General features: G+C 38.7%; 1 protein-coding gene across 1 annotated transcript; it reads right to left on the reverse strand.

The window, feature by feature from the left end:
* Positions 1 to 5,275: 5,275 nt before the first annotated feature.
* LOC121953056 (glutaredoxin domain-containing cysteine-rich protein 2) lies at positions 5,276 to 13,903 on the reverse strand. Its single transcript, XM_042499986.1, has 5 exons — positions 13,426 to 13,903; positions 12,773 to 12,956; positions 10,810 to 10,919; positions 8,941 to 9,165; positions 5,276 to 5,559 (listed from the first exon to the last, which is right to left on the reverse strand). Exons 1-5 carry the CDS (start codon positions 13,480 to 13,482, stop codon positions 5,386 to 5,388), a joined length of 750 nt encoding a protein of 249 aa, XP_042355920.1. The 5' UTR covers positions 13,483 to 13,903; the 3' UTR covers positions 5,276 to 5,385.
* Positions 13,904 to 26,493: the final 12,590 nt, after the last annotated feature.

A 26,493-nucleotide genomic window follows, 5' to 3' on the forward strand; every position in this document is an offset into this window, starting at 1 on the left:
TTATCATTCATAATGCATCAAGTACATTTATACCACAAGGCAGCAAACCCAACACCCCGTGAGAGGAAGAAAACGTGTCCCTTACATCACAGACATGCTTTCTCTGTGCACAGGACATGGGGTGATCATCATGTGGTGACATATGTGCTAGTACAGTGTGTAAATTCATTATATATGACATGTTATTAAGTTCATGTGGAATGTTCGTACCATGTATCCTAGGGGAAATTGATGTTTTTACTTTTGATGTCTTCAATTCACAAGAGAATCCCCACATTTTTCTATATGTAGAGCTGTCACATATCTGAAAAACACAAGCCTAAACCTATATATGAAATAATGTACTTACATCACAACCCCATTACTATATTTCAATAAAACGATAGAAATATACTGAACATGACACTACAATAACTACCATGCACTGTATGCGATAATTTGATATTCTTTAAGGTCATAAAAAAGTATTTTCTCTACACTTACTTTAAGGACATTGTCAGAAATGTGAGACAAAATAATGAATACGATAAAAATACATGTTAAGATCACATATTGCACCAGAAAACGACCATGTTACTGACCTCATGACTGACATTTGACTTTCATGAATTCTGAATTACATTGGGCTCATTCATTGTTGTAAAGTACATGAGGGGCACTCACTGTTTCACCTTTTCATTCCATTAAGAGGTCAAAGGTCAGATGGGTAAAAGCTTGCTGTGATGGAGGCAGCCTTATCCATCCACTTTAGGGCAATCTCTCTAATCACTGCACCACCCTTTTGCCCTGACCTAAGGTTGAGTGAAGGGCCCGCAGACCAGAACTAATACCAAACTGTGTATTAATGGCAAGTTATAGGCTCAATAAGGTGGGCTGCTAGTGTTTTACACAAGAGAGATTCATGGAGATCCATTCATTATAATGATGTGTGTGGAGAAACAAAAGGAAAGTGATGGAGAGGGAGAGACTTAAACAGACGCGGTCGCAGATTAAATGTGGCTCACTTCCCCACACTGTGCAAAATATTCCTGTATGAGAGTTTATGATTAATGTACCGAGTCTGCTCCCAGTCTGCTTTCTGTGTCGTATATTACAAATGGCCTATAAGAGATCACAGATATATCTATAAAGCATCATAAATGATGATGCTGCCACCGGAGGAAAGCCTTCCTTCTATATTCATAAGCCATTGTTTGCTAGCTGCTGTGATTAAACAGACTATTATTTGATAATGGAAATCTCAAATAAATGACAATTTTATGTAATGTTCTCAATACAGTATATCACAGGGATAGCAAATACAGTGACGTTAAAGTGTGGGCAGTGTGTGGACACCCATAGTAGTAAACAAAAGCCAGTGAATTAGTCTGTGAAAGCTTGCAAGATAGTTGCTGTATTGCTTTAACCCTTCGAAACTGGAGCAAATTGACTTGATTTTTTTTTTTCAAAAACATGGGAAGAAGGCAATGAGCAAGAAAGGAATAATTGACCCAAATTAGCAAGAAAGTGATATTTCAAAAAAACTAAAGTAGAAGTAAATTACCTGAAAATTGGTCCAAAAACCCCCAAAACAAAACAAAAAGAAAAAGAATTGAAACAGCACACACACAAAAGGAAATGACCTGGAAAGGGGGCTTAAAAGTTATAATTCTGTAACATAATTTTATAATTATCATATTTACATATTGTAAGAATAATTATCATTAATATAGTTTTCCCTGGACCATTTTTTCCTACACATTTGTCCCGAGCTTTTTAAAATAATTATCTAAATCTACTAAAGTCTTCAGCTTTGTGGAACATTTCTTCCACCGTTTCCTCATTTGCTAAGGTTTCAAAGGTTTAAAAACCCGTGAAAGGTGAGTGAAAGCAGCACAAGAAAAGTGATGTTGCTCCAGGTTTCAAAGAGCTAAAGAACTGAAAAACATTGTAAAGGTAGAAGCTTTGTTACTTAAAGAGGGGTTTGATCAGTGTCAAACATTGCAACACAAACATAAAAACAAGTAGTGAAGTATTCACAGAAGGACTAATAGCTCCCAAAATGTTTTAGACACAACAGGCTACTTTTGTTCAAAGAGATATTTCTTACCATCTGAGTGCTCCAAGGTCAAGAAGCCAAAAAGGGGTGAGGATTATGAAAAAAGACACCTTTTTTTCTCAGTATCCTGTCTCCTGTCTCTTGTGAAGAGTTTAAATATTAAGCTGTTAATGTTAACGTCTTCTACTTAAAATCTTACTTATGCCTGTCCAGATGTTTTTATCTGTTCAGATATTGTGAAAATGTCTGGTCATCTTGTAAATCTGTGAGTTACATTTCATGACTTTATACATTTAAGTATTTTCTTTGTATTATTTTTGTTTTTGCAACATTTTTTTCTTACTGAAAGAGCCTAGTTAGATGATCATGACATCAGCATGGTGTAATCATTTGTGTGCTTCTTATACCTTGCATTTTGTTGTTTTGGCCAACTTTCCTGCTGTGATGAAACATTGCCTGTTGATGCTACAGCTGATAAAAGACTGAATCTCAGCTCCTGGCCTAAATATAGGCTCTGATGTGCACACAACTACCAGACCGCAACTACAGAGTGTGTGATCCTCACGCTCCAGTGATTATCTCTCTATTGATATGACTTCCTCTTCCCTGCACTGCAGCAAGAATTATTGCAAGAATCATATAGAGTATGTTTGGAGATTTTTTAAAATGCTTTATGTACTACTACAAATCCACAGTATATACCGTAAACAGTTGTGTGTTTTTATTTGCTCCCTTCTCACTGTCCTGCAGGACAGAGGAGGCAAAGAATGGTTCTGTGACCCAATTTTCCTCAGTTTGGCTCCCTTGTGGAATACTAAGTGAGAATATGGGCTGAAATGACAAAGCTCAGTTACAACAGTATGGGTGGCAGATTTTTTTTGCTGAACAGTCAGAGAGAGAGAGCCGAGAGAGAAAGAGAGAAATGAAAAAGAGGGAGACTGGAGATTCAGGTTCCTCCTCTCATCCCAGAAATAGCAGGCATTTGATTGCTGATGGGGCTTTTGGCCAGGCTGCTGATAAGCCATACAGTCTGCTCTTTAACTGAGTGTGAGGCTATCTAACATAATAGGACAAAATAATGGAAATGCCAGAACAAAGATAGGTATAGGGGCAGAGATAGTGGGGTTGTAATGGTTTGGGGGTGCTTGTTCTGGCGTGAATTTGGGCAACGGACACCTTAGAAAATGTGGTCAGTGCTTTCAACTGCTAACACTGATTTTGATTGATCATCTCTGCCTTGCAGCATAAGAATAGTGGAGAAAAATGCCATTTCAGCAGCCACTACAAAATATCCTATGGCTCAGTGCAGCTTATATCTGATTACTGGGCAGGGAGGCATATTAGAAAGGCTTTGTTGCTGCATTGTTTTGAAAAACTTGATAACCTTCACTCATCTGCAAACAGTAAACAAATACAAAAAATATGTGGTTAACACCACTATCTGATAGCGTGTGATGTGTTAAAGTAATCCTGGTAATGCTGATGTCACCTGAGACAAAATGTATAAATGCATGAAGGTGATCACTCAGAGCCGAAAAATAGTACTTTACAACTATTTAATATTATCTTTCCTTTGGTGTTATATCATCCTGAAATGACACAATACAAAACATTTTGCTTGATTGCAGCTGATTTGAGGTGTAATGACGAAGATGTAATGACTGGGAATTATGCAGCGTGTTGCATTTGTGTTTATTGTTATGTGTCATTTCGTTTTCAAGCTGGGAACACACAAACAAACACTCCTAACCCACTGTGAAAACACATCAAACATTTAAGAAATGACTTTCACACATTACATTCACACATGTTGCCATTAGAATTCTGACGAAAGACTGTCTACATTAGGATTTGTCCAGATTATAGCCATAAAAATCAAACATGACCGATGTAGTTGTGACAGCTTATGAGGTTCAGCGAAGGCACAAAAGAATGACTCCTCATTCTCATGCAGAGGGCAAAAAAATACAAGGCAACTGTCTGTGACCTTCACTGTCTTTTTAGACAAGATTTACTACATTTTAATCATATGTCAGTCCGGGGTGATGTCATATACCCTTTAATATAAAGGGATGGCATGACAGCACCCCAAAACTGAGATCTTGATTGCCCCCTGTTGGCTGGGAGCAGTATAGGTCATAAACCCCACCACCTTCATGTTAGTAGATGGGACGCAGGCCAAAGTAAAAGACCAAAGGGGGTTGTCCCCTGCAACCCCCCAAAATCTGAGACCATAAATATAGATAAATAAAGAACAACTATCAGCTTTTAATTGACACAATAAAAAATAAAAAGAGGCGTTGAAATTTACATAGGTGTTTTATTTCATTTCATATAATAAAACTGTGGGTAAAACGTTTAAAGCAATTTAAATCACAATAACCTGAGAATGAGATTATTTTAAAAAAAAAAATCACACAAACACACATCATAATTTCCATCATTTAACCCCTTTGAGCGGGCCTACAGTAATATTATCATTTATTAAACTCTTCTCCTTTGTGTATTATTGCCATCTCATCTGGTGATACTCCACTCAAAGTCAATATTTATGATTTGAAGTGAAGCAAAAAGATCTTATTTTATCACTAACACCAGTTGCTTGTCAAACACTGCTTTGGTGTCACCATCACCCACCCTAAAGCAGGAGTGCATTTTGCCATTTTTGGGGTGGGTGATGCTCTTAAGTCATTGATCAAATTGATTTATGTTGCTACCATTAATGCAACTGTCTGTGTTGACTCACTAACTCTCATCTCTCATTTTGGCTGTAGTTCCTACTATCGTTCAATCTCAAACTCTTTATCCGTCTACCGTATTTTTTCCCTCTGTTTTGACAAAGAAAAACATGAAAGCGTCATTTACCCTCATACAGTACAACATGTTGGGCTACAAAAGGTTTTATTCTCTCTGGTGAATAAAGAGGGGAGATAGGAACAGGGCAACCTTCCCAGGAGATGAAATGAAAAGCAAAATGTTTGCATCATTTTAATTAAACTGATAACTCTGTCGTGGAACCCGGTTTTATCAGGAGGATGGACGCAGATGCAAACAAAAAAGTGATTATGCATTTGTGTTATCGCAAGCCATGTTCACTGCACACAGTAATTGTATTTTATGATTTTGTGCCCACTGCACAATTCATAATTCCCCTTTCCAATGATGGCTTATGTTTCCTAGTAGTGCTTCGAAACGCCCCACCAAGAACACTTTGGATTAGAGCAATATTGCCGCTGAGACAATTGTGACAAACCCATAGCACATCGGGGCACACAGTCACTCACAGCTACACACTCTCATTCACTCACTCACTCTCCCTGCCAGACATGGGTGTCAGCCAAACAGTGCTATTTGCTGGAGCAGGACTGGCACTTCTCCAGACCATGGGGGTAGCAGGCTTGGCAACGCAGATCACTGATGGACTCATTGAAGCGGTTCGCCAGCATGGACAGCTTGCTACCGTGACACAGAGAGCAGGGAGCGCAGCCCGAACCGCCACAATGCTGGCAGCTGTCGGCCTCCTGGAAACAGAAGAAACACATTAGAAGGGAGAAGAGGAGGAGGAAGATGAGGTGAAAGAGAAGAGTTGTAAGGTTAAGCAAAGGGTAAAAAAAAGGGAAGAAGAGGTTGTAAAGGGTGAGAAAGACAAGGAACATGTGGATAGTGAACTAAGAAGGGAAGCTGGGAGTTTTTTCAGGCATATCTATGATATATATAATTCTTGTTTCAAATGCATCAATAATACATAATAAACCCTTTTTTACATTACAATGTGTTACAAAAATACATATTTCAACCGTTCAAAGCTCAAAGCTGATTAACTTACAACACTTTCAGCCAGTTCATAAAGAATGACAATTAACACAGCTATCTAGTTTAACAGGCCGGCCTGCTGGCAGACACTGAACAACCTTAACAACACGGCGGATTTTTCCAAAGTTATTTATAATTCAATGCCTTTGTTAAGTATCTGTGTTGTGGTATATGTACAGCCAGCTGGTCATTGCAACTAAATTTACAACAAAGACCAGCTGCCTGTAGAGTATCGATGACACGAGGGGTGGAAACTAACAGAAGATGTAAATCTTTAAAATCTGGATGTTGTTAATCAGGAGAACATTTTTTTTCAGTGAAAAGTTTGCACAGCAAAGGCTTGTGGATTTTCCTGAGTAACCAGGATATTGTTGTTGACGTTGAGCTTAAATATTTCAGTGCCCCAAACTAAATGCCATTCACGTCAGACCCTTTAGGATTTCCTCTGGGAGTCTCAAAGTAAAGTAGAGGACAGAGATAGACTGCTTAGCAATGCATGCTCGAGTGCTTCAGCGGAAGATGCTCTATGAATCTAAAAGACATGTTTTGAAATCTTGTTAAACAATTTTATTAAAAAAGCACACAAAAAAAGAAAGTGGCTGAAAATAGGCAAGATATGATTGAGTTTGGATAATCATTTCTCTGGTTACAGCACTGGAAACACTTTGACTTAAATAATTAGTAACCACCGGACCACCACTGTAAAAACCTATCCAGCAAGCTTAAGCCCACCAGCAAACAACGCAGCTGTAATGCTCCACACCACCCTTGCTAAATTTTTCAGCAAATATACTTTACCGCAAGATTTTTCTTTTAATGAAAGTTGATGACTTAGAATTTTAGAGCATGCAAGCCTACATCAGTTCAAGCTGCAACTACGATTCAGTCAAACACATACACGTGGTTAGGGGTTTTTTTTAAAAAAAAAAAAAAACAAAAACAAAAAAACATCATGGAGTGGCTGAACATTCATGCAGAAAGCAAACAGTGGAGTCCTGGGTGGAAGTTCCAGGTTTGTTGGACCCATCCACCTCCCTCCTGCCCACCCTATAGTGACTTTCCAGCTCCTGACTTTTTTCAAATAGCATTTCCAACTGATGCTGCCATGCAGCATATCATACTGCTGCAAAAGGTGGCTTTTTGGCGTCAGTGTCTAATGCCAAAATCACTGCCCAAGCAGCAGTATTTGATGACTTGAAAATGAAAATGAGAACAGCCTGGAAAAGCAGTAATATCTGGGTAAAAAGCAAATGATTTTCTTGCCACTATATGAAGAAAAGCAGCGATGAAAAAACAACTGCTTTTTGCGTCGCAATTCTGGGAAAACAGCAATGTCTCAGTTAAAAAACAAAAAAATCCCAATTTTCATTCCTTAACATACACTGGCAAAACAAAAATGAGTTACTTCAAAACACCCACCTATGGTGTTTAAAAAGCCACTGGAATCACAGCAATGTCTGGCTAAATTGAATGCCTTTGCTACGGTCCTGACAAAAACTAGGAAATCAGACCACATTACTCCAGTTCTAAAATCCTTACACATGGTATATCACTCAGAGAATAGATTTCAAAATCATGCTGCCTGTCTATAAATTACTCTGTGGCTCAGCGCCCAAATATATCGATGAAATGCTTGCATATGAACCTTTTAGGACTCTTAGGACATCTGGGGCTGACCTACTGACCGGCCCAAGAGTTAGAGCAAAACATGGTGACGCAGCGTTATGTTATCATTCAGCACAGACCTGGAAAAATCCCAGATGATGTTACACAAGCCCCAACTCCAACCACTTTTAAGTTGAAGCTAAAAACGTTCATTTTTTATCACTGCTTACTCCCCCTTGGTTATGACTTATTCTTAAACTTGACTTTAAACCATTTTGAATAATCTTTTTATCTTTCAACCTCTTGTCTGCTATTTTTAATGACTTTTTTAATGTAAATCATTTAGTAATTAATTTGTCTTGTATACCTTATCACTTCACTCTGTCATTATAAATGCATAGTCTTTATTATGTTTTGCATTTTATTTCTCTATAAAGCACTTTGAATTGTCCTGCTGTAAATAGAGCTGCCTTCCCTTGCCTTGCCTAAATTACAAGAGTTTTTTATTCTTTCCTTTTTTTGGAAATCTTGAACAGTGGTCTTAAGTTTGGCAGTCATCCTGATGTGATAACATGTCATCAACTATTGCCTCCACCCTCAGAAGACAACGTCAACTTATATATTATGTCACTTTACAAACCTTGATGTGACACATGCAAACATGTCTGTGATTTGAAGGAATGTATAATGCCAACATTATTTCTGGTGACAGCTCTAAATATAGGTCCAGATTGGGAAAACGGTTGCAAAATTATATGTACAATGTTTAAACCTAAGCCTGTGTTAGAAATAAAGAAACAAAGCCAGTGAAAAATTAAATACCTTGGAGTTTGGGCAACAAAAGCAAAGATGATGAAGAAAAGAAACTAACAAAGAGGAGTGAGATTGCCAAATAATGAAAAAAGAAAAAAGCTGAGAATGAACTTTTTTTTTTTTTTACTAGAGGCAGAGAAAATGAGAAAATAACGAGAGAGGTGAGAAAAGAATGGAGGGGGTGAAGGGAAGAGAACAGTAATCAGCCAAGGAGGTGATAGGGAGGGGATAATAGCGAGCTGGGTATCCTTGCGGGCTGGCAAGTGGCAGGCAAATGCTGCAAGGGCAGAGTAAAACTGTGGACTCATCAGTATGTGTTCACAGTTGACAGATAACACCGGGACAATGGGGTGGTGGCTGTTGCAGCAGAAGGAGGGGGCTACAAGAAAAAATAAGAGAAGGGGCACAAATAAGGTGGCAGTTACAAGGAAACACAGAGGGGATTGTGGGATGAGAATAAACACCCCTCTGTGAACAGTTTCAAATTACAACAATATGGCTGAACAGACGATCCTGCAGTTATGCTCTTGAAAGCGCAGATAAAGTGAAGAAAGAAGACATATGCAGAGATACAGAGAGAAGGGAGGGACATGGTGAGACAGAATACCAAGAAACAGGATGATAAAAATCCCAACCACACCACTGAGAATAATTTGGCCATGGATCATTACCTTGGACTCTGAGTCGCTGATCTGTTTCTCCTCCTCCTCCCCATCTGGTGTAGCGAGAGCTTTAACCCTCCTCCTGCTCCCCCTCTCCCTGGCCTTTGGGTACCCCTCCAAGTCCAGAGGAGGCACTGTGTGGTGCCGTAACGCCTCAGGCTTCCTCGGTGGTGCCCTGATGATGCGCAGATTGCTGGTGTAGATGATTATCTTGCCAAAGTCCAACACTGAGGACTGAAGGAGACCAAAAATGTCAAATAACCCTATATCAGGTAATATCAACAACAGCTGATTGAGTATTTTAAGCTTGAAATACTGCAACAGCCATGAGCTTAACCTGTTGTTTGTGTTGTTGTCATGGAGAAGAAGCCAGTCTTAGGTCAGGGTTATAACTGTAGCTAATTCAGAAGGTTTTGTTGGTGCAGCTGAGAAAAAAACATGGCACCATAGTTCATGAATTACTGAGCTGGGCCTTTTTGCACTGATGATTTAACAGTGAGAATTTCGTGCCGATCCAAGCTGTATAAGTGTTTCAAGTGTGAGTCATTCAGCATTGTCTATGAGGAAAGTGAATCCGAAAAATGAATATTTTGGGGGGAAAAATTAAACAGATCCATATCGGCAAGGCTGAATTTTTCATTGCCAGTGACTCACTTTGCTAATCCCTGACATTTCTGACTTTTCAAACTAAGTTTCTGGCCTATCTTGGAAACTTTTTAAAACTATCTGATAGGTTGCATTTTTCAAAGATTCATCAATGAAAATCAGATCAGTGAATCTCCCTTATTATGAAAACAGACAGAGAAAGCAAAGAACCCATAGAGAGAGGAACTCATTAGTTCTTCTACATTAGGGTTGCTCCTGACCACTGTGCAATACTTTCAATAAATGTCCCAAAATATAAACTAAATCCAGATTGCTGTTTTCAGCTGATAAATGCGATAAATACAGGCCTTGGTCACTAGGGCCAAGCGTGCCTTTGTTAATAAGATAAAAGAATGAAACTGACACTAAGCCAGCAGGCGATGTAGCTGACCTCCCTCTCCGCCTGCTGCACTAATGAAGCCACTGCCACAGTAACGGTGGCTTATTCCTTTCAGAAGAACAATTTTGTAGCCGTTGTTCAACTTTAATTGTTGTACAATTTTCACAGAACAGCATGCAGTTGGTGCTTTAATTACCCAAGGATTGTCTATTTTAAGTCTCAATTGCTTGTTCTGTTCTAAGATGTATGAATTAATTATTAAATTGCTCTGCGTTGGCTGGTAATTGTGTATGTGTTTATTTTGGCGTGTCTGTTTGCTTTTCAGCATATGTAGTGTTGCAATGCTCTGTGGGGTTTGAAAAATAAATACTAACTCTTCCAAGGAGCTGCGAAACTTTCTTATTATAATTCCCTTTATGTAAGTATATCCAAAGAGATATTTCAAAGTGATCGTGCTCCAAAATTAGTAGCTTACTATTCAAAAGGTGTCAGAAACACTGAATATCATAATTTTAACGTGCTGACTTTTTCTCTTTGAAATAAGAGACAATAATTCTAAACTTCACATCCATATTCAAGTATATGCTGAACTAACAATATTTCTGGTGCTGCATAACCATTTTTTCTTTCTTTTATACCAAACTGTTGTTTATGGCATTTTAAAGTAAACTTTTTCTATGACTGACATTTTAATTAACATTCAGCAAAATCTGATTATTTTTGATTCCAGTTAGTTTACACTGCACTGGAGAATAAATCAAGACAATTAAGATAGGACTCAGTACTTGACATTCAGACAGACAATACTGACACTGCAAGTGGGAAATTTAATCTAAGATGATCTTGATTAATATCAAAATTTAGCAAAATAGAAAACAAGCAGCATTGCTTACATTGGCATCTCCCTCTGCTTCCTCAGCCTGGCCTGTAGCAGGCTTGTAGCTCCCCATTCCTCTGTACACATTTATTCTCTGGGCAATGAGTCCTGTTGGAGGATAGACACCTGCGTACAGTACGAAACATGTTGTCAGGATAGATCAAGACCTTGTACCAGAGATTTGGGACTCATGTTCACGTTTCATACATTAGCAGCACATATTTTGCATGTGCTTGCCTGAATTTTGTCTGAAAGTTGTGATAGGTTCTGAGATGACAGCCTACAATGACATATGACATAGGTTTTCTACATGACGAACTGAGATTGCCTGGGGACTGCCCATTGTTCCAATACCTCAAATTTCCAAAGACCAGTTAGTCTGAAAAATTCCCCATTGGACTAAAAATCCATTGCTCTGACAGCCTGTAATACCAAAAAAACGCCAATCACTTGAAGTCCCGTTTCTCCAAAAATACCCACTCCTTGCAGTTAGACATTCCAATCACCAGAAAAAAACATGCTGGCACTGCACATTTTTTATTCTATAAACATGGACATGGACATGTTACATTTGTCAACAACACTGTTGTCAATGTGTGGTTAGGTTTAGGCATAAGAACTACTTGGTAGAGAAAGTATCATATTTTGGCTGAAAACATGTTTGTTAGCACAAAAGTCGCTGAAAAAGCAGGAGTGGGTCTGTGAATAACACCAAGGATCTATGGCTCATGCACTGCTGAGAAATACTGTAAAGCGTAAGTAAAAACATATGGGATCAGTGGCTAAATGTTGGAAAGAAACTTCCTTTTGCATACATGTACAATGCCAACATTTATTCTGACAATTGGGTTGTGAATTCTCACTAGAAACAAAAAAAACAAGCAAAAAACAAATAAATAAATATAGACATACAAATAAATGGGCATACAGGACCAGTCGCCAGGCAAACAGCTGAGGCACCAGGAAGTAACTGGTCCAAGCCAAGAAATAGTTTTGACACATAATCCCCTGTCAAACAGCTAATGGTAATTCTTACGCTTAAGTTTTTGTACAGATAAAACAAATGATATATAACATGTTAATTAGTGGGCAGAGACAGGCTAGACCTCCCCCAATCATCCAATCATCATGCAAAGTGAATAAGTGTATTTCCTCAAAGTGTCAAACTATTCCATTAAATAAACACCACTGATTAATTCAAACAATCATTTGAGAAGGAAATTCATTCTCACTACAGTTTAGAAAATGAATTATATCTCAAGCATAGAAAGATAGCTCAGTGTTTGAGCATTTCATTTCATCTTTGAAATTGGTAGCTTTCCAAGTTCAAACTTTGCCTGACCTCCCCTGGTGCATGCTGCTATCATTTCCTGTATATTTACTGCCAACACAGTGGACTGTAATAACATTTGCACTTGGAGCTGGCAGTCCGACTAAGATAAAATTGAGCTGATTCCTATCATCACTTCAGAGAAAATGTAGTCTTACACAACTGGATAGGAAATACATGTTTCATCTCAGTGTGTTCTCTATCAGTTAAAAATGACTGAAAAACACAACGTAATCCTATAACAAGCCACAACAATTGCAGATCACAATGTGATCAGAGCACATAGGTGGGTTATAGAACCAGTATTTGTGTAGCCTCGAGATGTTCCCCATCATCATCACAAAGATTGCCATAACGTCAGCATTTGAGATGTTTGTGAGCACACATGCAGTTTTACACACACAAATACAAACACACAGTATCAGTCATGTACAGCTGTTATACTACTAAGAAAGTGTGGCACATGCTCAGGAAAACATTCCCAAACAATTTCATGGAAACCACCCCAACGCAAAGGCTGGAGTACCATAAATAACTGTAATATACACATCTTGTTGGTCTCCCTGGTTACTGGCTTACAGCCCACTCAAAGTGCGCTTACATGAAGTAAAACACAATGGTAGTGTGTTACACAGTGATAAATACCCACCCGGTTGGTCCCCATGAGTATCCTCAAACCCACAGAGCTGCTCCACCTCCAGGTGGCTGGGGGGGATCTTGCGGTGAACAAAGCTGTGCGGGTATTTCTCCTCTGGACTGTCCAGCTCCTGACCATCCTCGTACACGTGCTTCAGCACCCGGCCACTGTAGGATGACGCCAGCTTGAACCTCACCTGTGGTTTTTAGTTGAGATGACATGTTTTCACTTTACTTCCCTCAAGGTTTTATATGTCAAAAAGATGCATGTTAACTGCTGCTTAGAGACTAATTTGCATAGCTTGTTTGCACAGAAAGAAGATTTATGAGTAGAGAAAAGCTGCTGTTTGATCAAACAAGAGGAGCGCATACAAACATTTCTGTGTCAACATACAAGCTAATCATTTTCCCTTCTCAGCTTGCAGTTTGACAACAGATGCAGATAGAAGCTGAACCTTCAAGCACACCAGCTTCAGCTAGTTGTGTGCTATACTTAGAGCAATATGCCACTGATATTAAAGAAACAAGATAAAAAAAATAAAAAAAAAACCATTTGGAACAGAAAGCTTAGTAATAACCTCAATAGACTTTCACTCAAAACAGTGCTTTTATTAAAGTACTTTAAAACACATGAATCTGACAAAAAGCGATCTGTTAATAACTCACCTTTCTGGGCTTGGTGCCTTCATAGCGCTGATTCAGTTTTCTCTGGAGTTCCTCCATGGTGGCCGATTGAGGAGGGGACGCCGAGGGAGCGTCAGTCCATCCAAGGAGCTTCTTACCTGGGGCGAACTGACATCAGCTGGACACTGTGGTGCCTGGTGCGATAAAAGAATATACCAACAAATGGATAAAAGAATGGATTGATACACGGCTTGATTGAAGCACAGGGTACAAGAGCCCGACCGAAGAGCTGCGAGTGAGGGGTGGGTGGATGACTAGATAAGATAAAGCGCTCTGCGCTGCCTGTCCTGCCTTCTGAGTTTGTCTGTACCTGCTGTTTTAAGGGACCACCTTTCTGGCTCCCCGTGCTAAATTATTCAAAGCGAGATCGTGTGTACAAAAGGGGTGGTGGAGAAACCAGAAGCTCCGTCATCAAATAATTATGATCACCAGAATAGAAGGTAGTTGGAGCCTGTGTGGAGCACTGTGTGTTTGTGTGTGTAAGGGAAAGAAAGAGAGAGTGAAGCTATGTGTGTGTGGGAGTTGTTAAATAGTTGTAGGACAGCCTGTCTTTGGACTGGAGCCGAGTGCATCCAGAATCCCGAAAAGTAAACATGACATTTGATGTATGTTGCTGTCACTAAAAACGTTTACCTTTATCATAGCAGTTTTGAGTATTATCACAATGATATAACACCTTGTTTTTAGTGTCCTCTCTCTTTGTCTGTTTGTCAGAAAGATAACAGAAAAACAGCTGGCTCGATGATTATGAAACTTGATGGAAGGGTGTACAAATTGCCTATAACCCATTCAATTTTGGATCAGATCCGAATCACGGGACAGATACAGGAGTTACTTCTTAATTTTGTTAATATTAGGAGATAGGGCATTTGGCCTTAGGGAAGGTCTTCGCTTTCTAAATTTCTTTGTAGTTTTTACATGTGCTACTGTAATGGATGTGTCAAAGTTGAGCACCAAAATTTCAGTCTTATTTCATTACTCAGTGGAGTCTGAGTCAGACTCTTTGAAAGTCTAACTTAAAGAAGTATCTGTTACAGTCGGTCTCAGATAAAATATGAAAAAAAAAATCCTCCAGCAGGCAACGCTCAGGGAGCTCCTCTAGAAGCTAAGAAGATTCAAAAACATATCAAACAGACTCATATCACAAATGCAAGTCCTTTGGATGACGCAGACAACATGAGAAAGTTTCTTCAGTCCAAATATTAAACTGAGGAGAACCACACCAAAACTCGAAACCAAAACTGTAACTCACAATATTTTGTGGTTCTGCCCGTTATTGGAAAGATGCTATCAAATTATTTAGAAAAGAGACTGGATATGCTGATTTTGTGGATCATACTTTTGTTTAAGGTTTATATTCACGTTTAGGCAATACTATACAGCTCATAGCGTCTGTGCTGTAACTCCTGTAGTCACCCTCTGTCTGAGATGGCTCTGTTTAGAGGCTGTCACTTTACGTCCCCTGTCCCAAAGAAGCCCAGTGTGCTGTGTTTGGTCAGCATTTTATGAATCTCTGGAGTCTTCCATTAAGATCCTCCGACACAACTAGACATGTTGCAGCAATAATATGGTCCAAAACGGAGAAAAAAAAACAATATCAGCGACCAAGATGTTTTCCTGATGTGAGCATGTAGCTACACAGACACTAGAAATGCACTTGGAATGAAGAATGACAGGAATAGCGGCACTTTCTCTTGCGAAAAATCACCAATAAAAGCTTCTTAACACATGTTCTAGGAGGAATAAGATCCAAAAATGTGGGAGAAATTGATGACATTCCCAACTAAGCATTTTCCCCTGATGTTAGCATGTAACTTCATGTAGCAGTGTAGGCTACATAATGTAAACATTTGCTAATGTGCCAGGAGAAGATGACCATGCATAGAAATCTGGCAAACAATGGCATCACACTGTGGCCAGAGTAGAAAAAAAAAATGCAATAATCAGAATGGTTTGATGCCTGAGCTTTTTGTTCAGAGCAATTACAAACATTTAGCTTATTATTTTAAACTTATACTTAAATACCGAAAAGCATATAAGTTCCCTTTTAAAGTCAAATTCAACATGTCATGATATTTACAAGATGCTCTTTGACAGCCAAAGTATTAGGCGAGAATAGCTTAATAAGAATTAACATGAAATATTTAAAGGTGTAAGAAAATATATTTAAAACTTGGGTTTGTTTTTTTTTTCAAACTCAGTAAAACTATGATTGAATTTACAAAATATTTCAAATTAAGAAAATCCTTGAAAGTTTACAATAAAACTTTTTTCTTCTCCTAATCCTACAGTGTAATTACTTGAACTGGTGATTATAATTAGTGTTTTAACATAATCACCATGTGCTAAGTGTTTTCTTGCCTAGTAGCCTGTAATTGCTTTAATTATTTGGTAATGTATAATTATTCTGTATTTAACTTTAAATTAACCACTGCTTAGTGTGACTAATAGTAAGGGTTGTCATGCATTTGACACAGTGTAAAGACCTATGGTTTGGTACAGTAATAATAATCTTCAGACATGAAAAATGTGAGCCTATAAGTCACCGTACAATTATGAACAGACCCAAACTGATAGCCACTTGAGAGAAAGTTAGAGCCAATTCAAGTGATAGTAAATTATCATCACATTCAAAATTGTGAAATTTGTGTTTTATTAGCATAATTTACCTGCAAACATACTATCAAACTGACGGAAATAACAAATGTCCTCTGTGAAGACAAATTATGTAGTAATCACCATCAACTTCTTTCTTTCTTTCTTTTATTTATTTATTGGTACCAGGGGGTCATTTTTTATTTTAAAGGTGCTGGGGACAAAGTTAGGCACACAAAAGGGCTCCAGTTTCCCTGACAAAAGATAGAACAACTCTGCCATGTTCTTTTCATAATTTTGGTTTGTCCTCTTCATGAAATGGATAGTTATAGGAAAAAATGTTTTTACAGCAAAAAGGTTATGAAATTGATCAATTTTTGACTCACCCAATAGGATAAGATATTAGTTTTCTGACTTCAAAAAGTGGAGGGGTAGCACCAAAGCACCAGCACCAAAATCACTCATTATTAACCACTAAATATCAGTAGTTTATCAGCATGACTAGACATCTGTTTATCAAACTGTTCATGATTAAAGTTGTTGCAGTGAGCTGTACATTACATTTAAATAACTTCGACTCAAAACTCACATATTACAGTTATATGAAAATGAAGACTGCATTAATAACTAACCCCCTAACCCTGTGTTAGTCACACCTTACTGTATCAACTTATGTTTTACTGTACAGCTCCCTGATTTGAAATTGTATATACAATGTGTGAAGCAGTACGATGTCGATAAAGCTCCTCAGCAACCCCCCGAATTCTACAAAATGGCTCACAAGTGTCAAATAGTGTGTGAGATTAGTTATCTATATTCCAAATAAAGCAATAACAGACTAATCATAGGCCTTTGATTTGTCTTATTTGATGTTCTCATCATATAAAAGTATCACTCACATCTCTAATTTTGTTCTTTGTCATTTCCAGAATTGGCCTGTCTGATTCTTATTAAGCCTAATAGGGTGTGATTCATGCTGTCAGCATCCTTTTAAGCCTCATTTTATCACTAGTTTGGCGACTAATTTAAGATTTCAATCACATCTGGGAGTGCCAGTTTTGAAGTCTACATCACTTTCTCCCAAGTCAGTGTAAGGTCACATCCTGGCACCATGTGTTGGATCAGTGCACGTGTGTGTGTGTGTGTGTGTGTGTGTATGTTTGTGTGTTTGTGTGTGTGCATGCGCATCTGAATTTTGTTTGTATGCATGGTCCAATCCATAATGCATATACAGCACTTGAATTATTCAATTTACAGGGTTTGGAAAGTATTATCTATATTCTGAAACTGCTGATGGCAGTGGCAACTTTTTTTCTGCATCTTCAAGAGGCCATTTTATAGAACAAACACTAATCTAACAAATGGATGCCATTAGCCCCATGCATGTCAATATCAATCATACAATTATCCTTACAGATGACTGTTATTAAGCTGAGAGGGAACGGATGGTTTAAAAAGAGAGAAGGAGGAGAGAGAGACCCGTCTCTTGTCTCTTCCCTGACCGAGAGTCGGCTTAATCAGATTGCAGAACAAGCAAGTATGGCCACTCAAGCGAGAAATTGTTTTGGGTGCATCGCAGTGAAGGAATCGTTTAATGTGCCAGGATTCTCACTGCTTTCGCTTTAAATGATTGCCAGTGTAAATCTGTCTCTGTGTCTCCACATTAACAGTTCATGTATATTCTATCATCCCCATTATCTTCCCTAAACACAATATGCAATATTAGCTTCATTGCTCAGGTACAGTACATGCTCTCTAGCTATAGATCTCCATCTAATCAATTTTCAGTGCTCTGACGGTACAGATCGAAACTGAGAAATAATAGTTTTGGTTTTCACTGTGCTAGTTGATAATGCATTTGGACCCGAGTGCGCAGAGACAAGCCTCATTGAGCTGCAAATTTAAACCCAAATGGAAGTTTATTCCCGCAGGTGGCCTGATGCAACCTCGATGTGCCAACTGTTGCGGATGAGTAAATTAAAATCGAAACTCTATCTTATGCTGTATCCATGAACCAGGTATGATGAGTGCAGGCTGGCTGCTCAGCTCTAAATCTTTTTAATCTACTTCTGGTTGTTTACGCCTCAAACCCTCCGCAGCTAACACATCTTACCTTACCCTGGCACCAGTAGATGTTCATTATTGGAGTCAATTTGCGTATAAAGGAGCATGTTTGTGTGTTGATTATTTCCCCCAAGTCTCTTCGTGGGGGCAGCATACATCTGTGCCACCCATTTTTGTAATGTACTCTCTGTTGTACTCTCCCTTTTCTGTCTATGTCAACCTCTTTTCTCTGAACGTTTGCCCTGTGTAAGTAAAAAAAAAAAAAAAAGTAAGCGAAACTCACTTTAAAAAGACACCTACTCATTATTTTGTCTGTGCTATTTCTGACACCCTCCTAAGGGAAATAGTATTGACTGGCTCTCATATCAGTAACACCTATTTTCAGGCAACAATGGAACAGAGATCAGTCACACTGTTTAAAACTCTCCATAGCGGTCATCAGCTTAAAGGCCTGTGGGAGGCAGATTTTTGGGAAAAGGCAGAATTATTCTGAGTGTCATACAAGGAGTTTCTAATGATGAACTGTCCCCTCAGGTCAACGGCGGGGTGGTAATGATCACCTGGAGTTTTGCCATTTTAAATGGAAACCACTGCTATTCTACACCCTCTCTCTCTTCCTCTGCCCATTTCAGGACCAAACTCAGATTATACTTTTTGACTCTCTTGCTGTGCCCTCGGGTGGCTCAAAGGCAGGAGTGAAGAGGAATATGAGAGGAAGAGGGAGGTAGGGAGACAGAGATAGAAGAAGGGAGAAAGTAAAAAGCTGGAATTAAAGATGGATGGCACTATGAGAGGGAACCAAGGGGAGATAAGGGAGGAGCGATGAAGCTACAAATGAATGTGAAAGACCATATTTGTCTTAAATCATATCTGAAGACACTAATGTCACATCCTCTCTAAAGGTTAAAGACAAAAAAAGAGAAACGACCACTAGCTCAGGCAATGTATTAGGGCAGTGGTTCATCTAATTGTCAAGAGTCTTTCTCACCAGAGTTTTATTACCAGTGTTACAGCTATAACCAAATGGAATATAATTATCCACATGTTCTTCATGGAGCGCGCCCAAGTTTTTCAGCTGTTCGAAGATGAAGATATAAGATATTTTTAGCATAACTGAAATCAAGCCATTGTGCAGACAGTTTTTTGTTTTCTCTTTTTTCTCAATTAACTTCATAATAATGCGATAAGGGACATTCAACAAGTACTCACAAATAACAAAATGCATAGTTTGTCCCTGCCCAGTTATCTGAAGAAAAAGTTGGTATTGTGAGTGTCTGCAAACCATGAATATGGAACATTTACACATTTCATACATATTATATTAAAATTTAGAAAGAGATGGAGAGACTGACCATTGTACGAGATCAACAACAGCAAAACCGGTTATGTTTTAACAAGTCAATGCTTTTTTCATCACCTTCTCAGGCTACAATCGTGGATGTTTGATAGTGACCTGTCAGTGTTTCTCCTGCAACTTTTTAGGCTCTAAACTTGGGATCCATCCATGTTCTTTCAGGAGCTTTTAAGGGTCCAAACATGGGTGTTTTACAGCGACCTGTCGACATTTTCCACAGCTTTTTAGGATTCAAACCTGGGTGTTTCACAGTAACCTGTCAGTGTGTTTCTATTTGCTTAGGCTCCAGGGTTTTTTAAGCTATGAGAGTCTGAGGAGTTTGCAGTAAAAAATGCATGGCACTAAGTACTGTACAACTTTATACAGTGTTTACTGTCTGAAAAGCTTAAGTAGAGATTCTACATTATGTCATAAAGGGAAACAAAAGAGCATTGATTTCTAAAAAGGTCCAACAAGTCTAACTTAAAAACTGCCACTACCTACACTTTTTTGATACTACACTTAAAGCCAAAAATGTTTTGGAAATCAAAAGTGACAGTTTTTTTTTTTTTAACAAAAAAAGACCATGAGGAGATGTTGCTACAATTTTAAAGTGATCTGACCTGGAAATGCTAAGTTAAACCTGCCCAGGACTAAATTGCGTAAAATATCACCTCACTACAAAAAGCATCTCAAGTAACTCTAATACAGTTAAATAAAACTCTGATAAAACACAAGTTGTCCAAGTTTAAAAAGGCACTTAAATGATGACAAAGCAGAGACCTTCAACACTGAATTAGATTAGACTGTCATTTAAAAAAATCTGTTCCACAGCAGCAATGTTTTAAATAGAACTACTAATGCATTTAAACTTCATTATCTTAATTACAGTGTCTATCAAATGATAGATGTTGCAAGTCACAGTCAAGTTAATATTTAATATTTCACTGGGACTGATTTTCTATCTCATTTTAATTAGCTGTATGGTGGTGGTGATGGTGTTCGGCTCACATGAAACCTCAAGTGCACGCAGAAACTTGCGGCTGGGATGTTACACAGACTTTCACCTTTGACTTCTAAACCCCACTCTAATTTCAACTTCAGAAAAAAAGTGTCTTCATGCGTGACTGTCTCCAATAACTGCAAGCCCAGAAATGAGGACAGCAGAGGGGGAATCTTGGCAGGGAAGTGGAAGGAATCAGCAGTTATTCAAACTATGTGCAGAAGTAGGATTTTGTTGCAATGATTAGGACATCTTCAAATGTTGTTTGATTTGAGACTGTAGTTAGATTGTGTGAAAATAAATCCAAGTTGGCCAAGAGTTGTGGCTATTGTATTTATCGTATCTATTGCATTTTTGTACAGAGTATTGTCTGTTTTAATGTATTACGCCATTAACCTTTTTCTGTATCCTTAATAAAGTTGTTTTTTGCTATTGAGATTGTTTTTAAAGAACACCAACAGAACTATTGAAGCCCTGAGAGAAAAGCAGGAAAAAAATAATAAATCCGGTGATCCATTTAAATCGTAAATCTAAATCGTTTTCTCTCTTTCTTTCAACCTTGAAAAAACTTTCACACAATATATGCATCTTGTGTTTCTAGTGCATGGTGAAATTAGAACTCACCTGAAAGAGAACATAATTGCTTTTAGTCCTACCTCAAACATGAGGCAGTGGTGCACTTCAGCCTCATACAGCGGACATAAATGTAGTAAAAACAAACTCCTAAAAAAATTATCCCAAAAAAAAAAAAAAATCTTTTGAAACCTGTTTTCAAAAGAAAACAGGTTTCAAGTGTTTTTCCCCACTTGTTTCACAGTTTAACAAAAAGAAAACAATTTAGATCAGGCTTAGAAAATTGATCACCAGTTTTTTTCCCCCTCATTTGGGGCTTCCATACAGAACAGAAGCTAAGATGAAGATTTTACCAAAGACCTCTGCTGTTGTGAAACCTGCAGTGCAGTTCAAATAGCAGTCATTTGCCCCTAGCAGGGCTGAAAAACATGAAATGCTCTTTGGGTACTTTTTAAAAACAAACTGAAGGAGCAGTAGGGTCATAGTTGCTAATTTGTGCATTGAACATTTTGAAGATTGCCCCAATAATTGCTACTACTTCACTGCACTTCTCCCGCACAAACCCAACAAAAAAGCTCAAGTGGAAGGGAAGAAAGAAAATAGAAAGCTTCCATCCATGATCATTCATGTGAGGGCTGACAGGGGGATACAGATGCAGAAAACCTACTCTCATAGACCAGATCTTAATTGTGACTCTAATCACAAAATCACATCATGAAAGCTCAGTGAAGGTCGTAGAAGTGAAGAGGAGGACAGAGAAAGCACCAAGAATGGAGATTGAGAATCCCACTCTTCACCAAAGGCCTTCTAGTGAGACTTTTACACGGCTAGACTGTTGGAACGTCCAGCCCAAATTCGTAAGTCACAAGGAATCAACGAGATCACTGCTGTATCATTTTACAGACAACTGACAGGACTCCCTCAGAGAGGAGAACTGCAGTTGGGTATGTTATCACATGTGACAGCTGTGGGGAGCGCCACATCAGTGAAACAGCAACAGACCAAATGAACTGACTGAGGTCATGTGACGACGACTGAACCATCTCTATGACAACTAAGCAAACTCTATGTGCAACTTCGACAAAGAAAACAGTTTCTAAAAATAAAGAGGGAAATTGTTCTATCCAAATGATAGATGTGTATTTATTCAGTAGTGACAAGGATTATTTTTATCATTCTGTTCCAAACCACCGCGCTGTTATCATGTCACAACGTATCAGGCAAACTTGAGTCTCATTAGCATAATAAAGGAATTCAGAGACCGAAGCATAATCCATCACTGTTGAACCTGGGTCTTAAAATTTCACATTATTTCTGTAGGCCAATTTAGATCATTTTTGGAGGCAATGCAAATATCTCAATTGGCATAAACCTTAAACTGCTAGGGTAGTTAGAATTTAATCAGACAGTACATTTAGGCAGAGCCAAAAATCTATTTAAATATTTGAAATACTATTTGATAAAAGGATCAGTGAAGAGGCCACTCCTTGCAAGATCTGGTGGCCTTTTTGAATATTTTGCCTAAACCAACAACAACTTTTTGTTTAAAAAAATAAAACCCTCTGCATGGAGGTTATCCTGGCAGCCTGGTCTCAATCACACAGTGTCAAAATAGGGCACTTGGGCACCATTTAGTGTCTGTTTGAGATACACTGGGCTTTCCACCAAGTCCAGTGTAAATCCATCTGCAATGGTATTACACTGTCAGAGCATACAAAGCAACAGACATAACTTAAAGAGCATGACAGTCCTCTTAGGATAGGTGGAACGTGGATGGGTCCAAAAAACACTGAACAATGTCCCAGGAGAGCGGTATTCAAGACCAAAACCGATAAATTTGGTTTGGCACTCGAAGCTGGGTGTTTTTTTTCCCCATCACCTGCCATTCTGGTCGTGCTCGTGGCATTAAAAACCCAGTGTTTTTTAGTGACATCCAAAATCTTTTCCTAACCACAACCAAGTCTTTTTAATGTCTAAACCTAACTGCTGACCCATTCTGCATGAACATACAATGCAAAATTCTACTCCCGGCATAACATTAGTCACACCAAACACATTTTCATCCCAAGTCACTTCCACATCTACATATTACGCTCTAGGTTTTCTTCTGTCTATTCTTGACGTTCGGGGATGCCCCTACTGTGATGTAAGGGGTGGTGGGATTACGCTTCATTTGGTTGCCACGTGCAACAAAAGCACATGTCAACCAATGCTGGGACGTCAGCAAACGCACATGCTGGCACAGATGATAAGGTTTAGACAACTAGGGCATGGATGATTAGCTTTAGAGAAAAAGGCACATGGTAAGGTGTAGAAATAAAACATATTGAGACAGGAAGCATACACCAGACTCACACATGAAAGTCTGGGGTTTGTTTGACTCATCCACCGCCCCTTCTGCCCGCCCTATAGGCAACTTCACGCTCCATATAATACATCATTGCCAGGAGTGTTTCAACCTGATGCTGTCCAGGGGTTTATCATGCCAACATGACAGGTTCCACCTGGCCAGGTTCTCAATGCCCTCTGTCCATGTATCATGCTGCTGCAGCAGGTGACTTCCAGTGTATAATAACAATGCTTATAGGTCGGTCCAGCTGTGTTCTCAGTTGATGACATCCGGTAATATATCATGCGACATGACAGGTGGCTTTTGGCATCGGGATCTTATGCCGAAAGCACTGCAAAAACAACACTATTTGATGACTTCAGAATGAGAGCGGGATGTAATGCCAGACGCTTTTGCCTAGGCGGCAAAATATGAGTATGAATGAGATAACGTTGAACCCCGGCAGTTGATACTGTATCTAAGGCTGCAGCAATATCAGTTACAAGTTGATTAATGTACCAGTAATTAAAAATAATGTTTTATGTCTTTGCCTACCATAAAATTTAAGCATCATAGGAAATAAACAGCATGCCTTGAACGTGTTTCTGACCCATCAGATTACTTGCCCACCCTCTAATGAGAAAATGACTCAGATTAGCCTTATACAGGGGAAAAAAATCCAATAGTACATTTGGGAAAAAATCAGAGAGGACTGATAATTCTTTGGCTGATAACTACGGACTAACTAACAATATTGATTCATACAGCAACCTGAGCTGACTGAGTTGCACACAAGACCAACATTTGCAAGAGGAGAGGAAATGATGGACTTGCAAGGTCAAGTTAATTTGATCCTCCTCAGTTGAATGCGTTCTTGTTTTATGCTGTTTGAGAAACCAGAGTTTTGCTATTTGTTTCCCCAAAAAATTAACTTGTTTTTGGCTTTAAGAGGAGGCCCTTATTTCAAGAGGGTCCTATTGCATGGCAAAGAGAGAAATCACTGTGGCAGATGTCACTCGAGAAGAGGGAGTTTACTCTAGAGTGAAATCAAATAAACAGCCAATCCTTAATCCAATATAAACACAGTGATGGCTAACAGAGAGAGAGAGAGAGAAAGAGAGAGAGATTAGAACAGATGTCCAGCATGCATAGATTGTAATACCAGAGGAGATATCTGCACCTGTACATATTGATATTATAACATCATAAATAAATACTTGCTGAAGAAATATCATTTTTTAATTTTCTCATTGTGGATGACATTTAATCTTGTATGTCTCTGACTATAGATACTTTTCATCATGGCAGCTAGTGAGTAAACCCAAAGCTATGTGTTGAAGTGGCTTGGAAAGAGCCCCCATTCTTTGCTCTTTTACTAAACTACAGCAGTATTTGACTTAGCTTGCTTCATAAACATCATAGGAGATTATTATTTGATCTTTGAGATGAGTCAATCTGTTTCATAGTGTTTCACATCTATTTGTAAATCCTTTACTAAATTTGAGTTGGTGTCACACATAGGTTACTGAAACTTCTAATTAATTAAAGTTAAACTGAAGATGTATGAAATCAGGTTGCACATTTGAAACTTTTTTTTAAAGATTATTTTTTGGCCTTTATTGGACAGAACAGCTAAACGTGAAAGGGGGAGAGACAGGGAGGGAATGACATGCAGCAAAAGGGCCAAGGGTGGAATCAAACCTGTGGCTGCTGGATTCAGCCTTTGTACATGGGGCACCGATTCTACCAGATAAGCTAGTGGGCACCCCCAGAATTAGTTCTTCAAGACTGTCTTAAAATAATGCATGCCCAAATGTGCAGTAAAAGTCTTCCTGGGCACCACAATCATTACTCTCATCTACATTGACCACAGAGATCCCTTCCTAATGTGATTTTAACAGCTGTGCAAAAAGCACAAAGTTCAAGAATTCAACAAAAACATTGACACCAAAAAGTACATCACTGATGCTTAAAATGTTTGAGTTAGCAACAATATAACACATCTAGTGTCTTTTTCTTCATCTGTTCTTGAATGTACTGAAGTGAGCGACAGCTGTACAAGCTGTACCCATGTATGACATTCGGCACAAGAACTCTCAGCACACTACACAGCATGAGCAAAATAACCTTAATAATATGTCCCGTAGATCAAAGAGATCGTACTCAGCACTATGAAGTCCATCGCATGAATGGTTGTTCAGAAAATCAAACGACAGACATACCAACATGTTCTCATTCCAAGTCATCACATATTGCTGCTTCGTCAGTGGACCTCAGCGTCTTTATATTACACTCTAGGTAACCCTCTTTATCTGCTGTTGACATTCTGGGATGCCGCTACAAGTGCTGGGATGTTGACAAATGCACATGATGGGATTACACTGCAAAAGCACTTGGTTATGGTTAGGCAACAAAAGCACATGGCAAAATAGCCAGAGCTTCAACAAAAGCACATGCTTAGTATAAGGCATCAAATTCATGGATGGTTAGGTTAAGGCAAAAAAGACACATGGTTAGGTACAGAAAAAACCCCATCACATTCAGATGGGGAGCAAACACTGGAATCCTGCATGCAAGTCTGGGGTTTGTTGGAAAGGTGGCTTTTGGCCTTGAGATCTTACACTGAAATCACCGCAGAGGCGTTGATATTTGATGACTCTGCAATGAGAACAGAGTCCTTCCGTTTTAGTCAATGTTAGTCAAAATTCAGGGAAACAGAAAGAGTAAGTTTTGCACAAAAGATGAAGTTCAAGTCTCGACAAACAGCTGCATCTGGCTCCTAGTGAAGAGATCCATATGAGAAGAAGAACTACACAATATATATCAGAAACTAATTGACTTAGATACTTAACGCTTCACACCTTTTGAAGAACCTTCTCTCTATTGCCATACATTGCCTACTATAACAAGTCTGCAAAGTTCTGGAAATGTACTTTGTGATTATGCAATTTTCACAAATGAATTCCCTAAGGTGTACCATTTGTTTCTCACCCTCACTGTCTTTCCCAATCTCTCTTTTCCCCTTTCCCATCCAGCATTATAATTGGTCTAATAATGGTGTAGATGACAGCTTGTGGCTGGGGCTCTATTCTCAGTGTATTCAGTCTAATGCAGTGCTCCAACCTGTCATAAATTTCCATTATTCATTGTGGG

Source organism: Plectropomus leopardus, chromosome 13 (assembly GCF_008729295.1).
Source record: "Plectropomus leopardus isolate mb chromosome 13, YSFRI_Pleo_2.0, whole genome shotgun sequence".
NCBI classification, from domain to species: Eukaryota; Metazoa; Chordata; class Actinopteri; order Perciformes; family Serranidae; genus Plectropomus; species Plectropomus leopardus.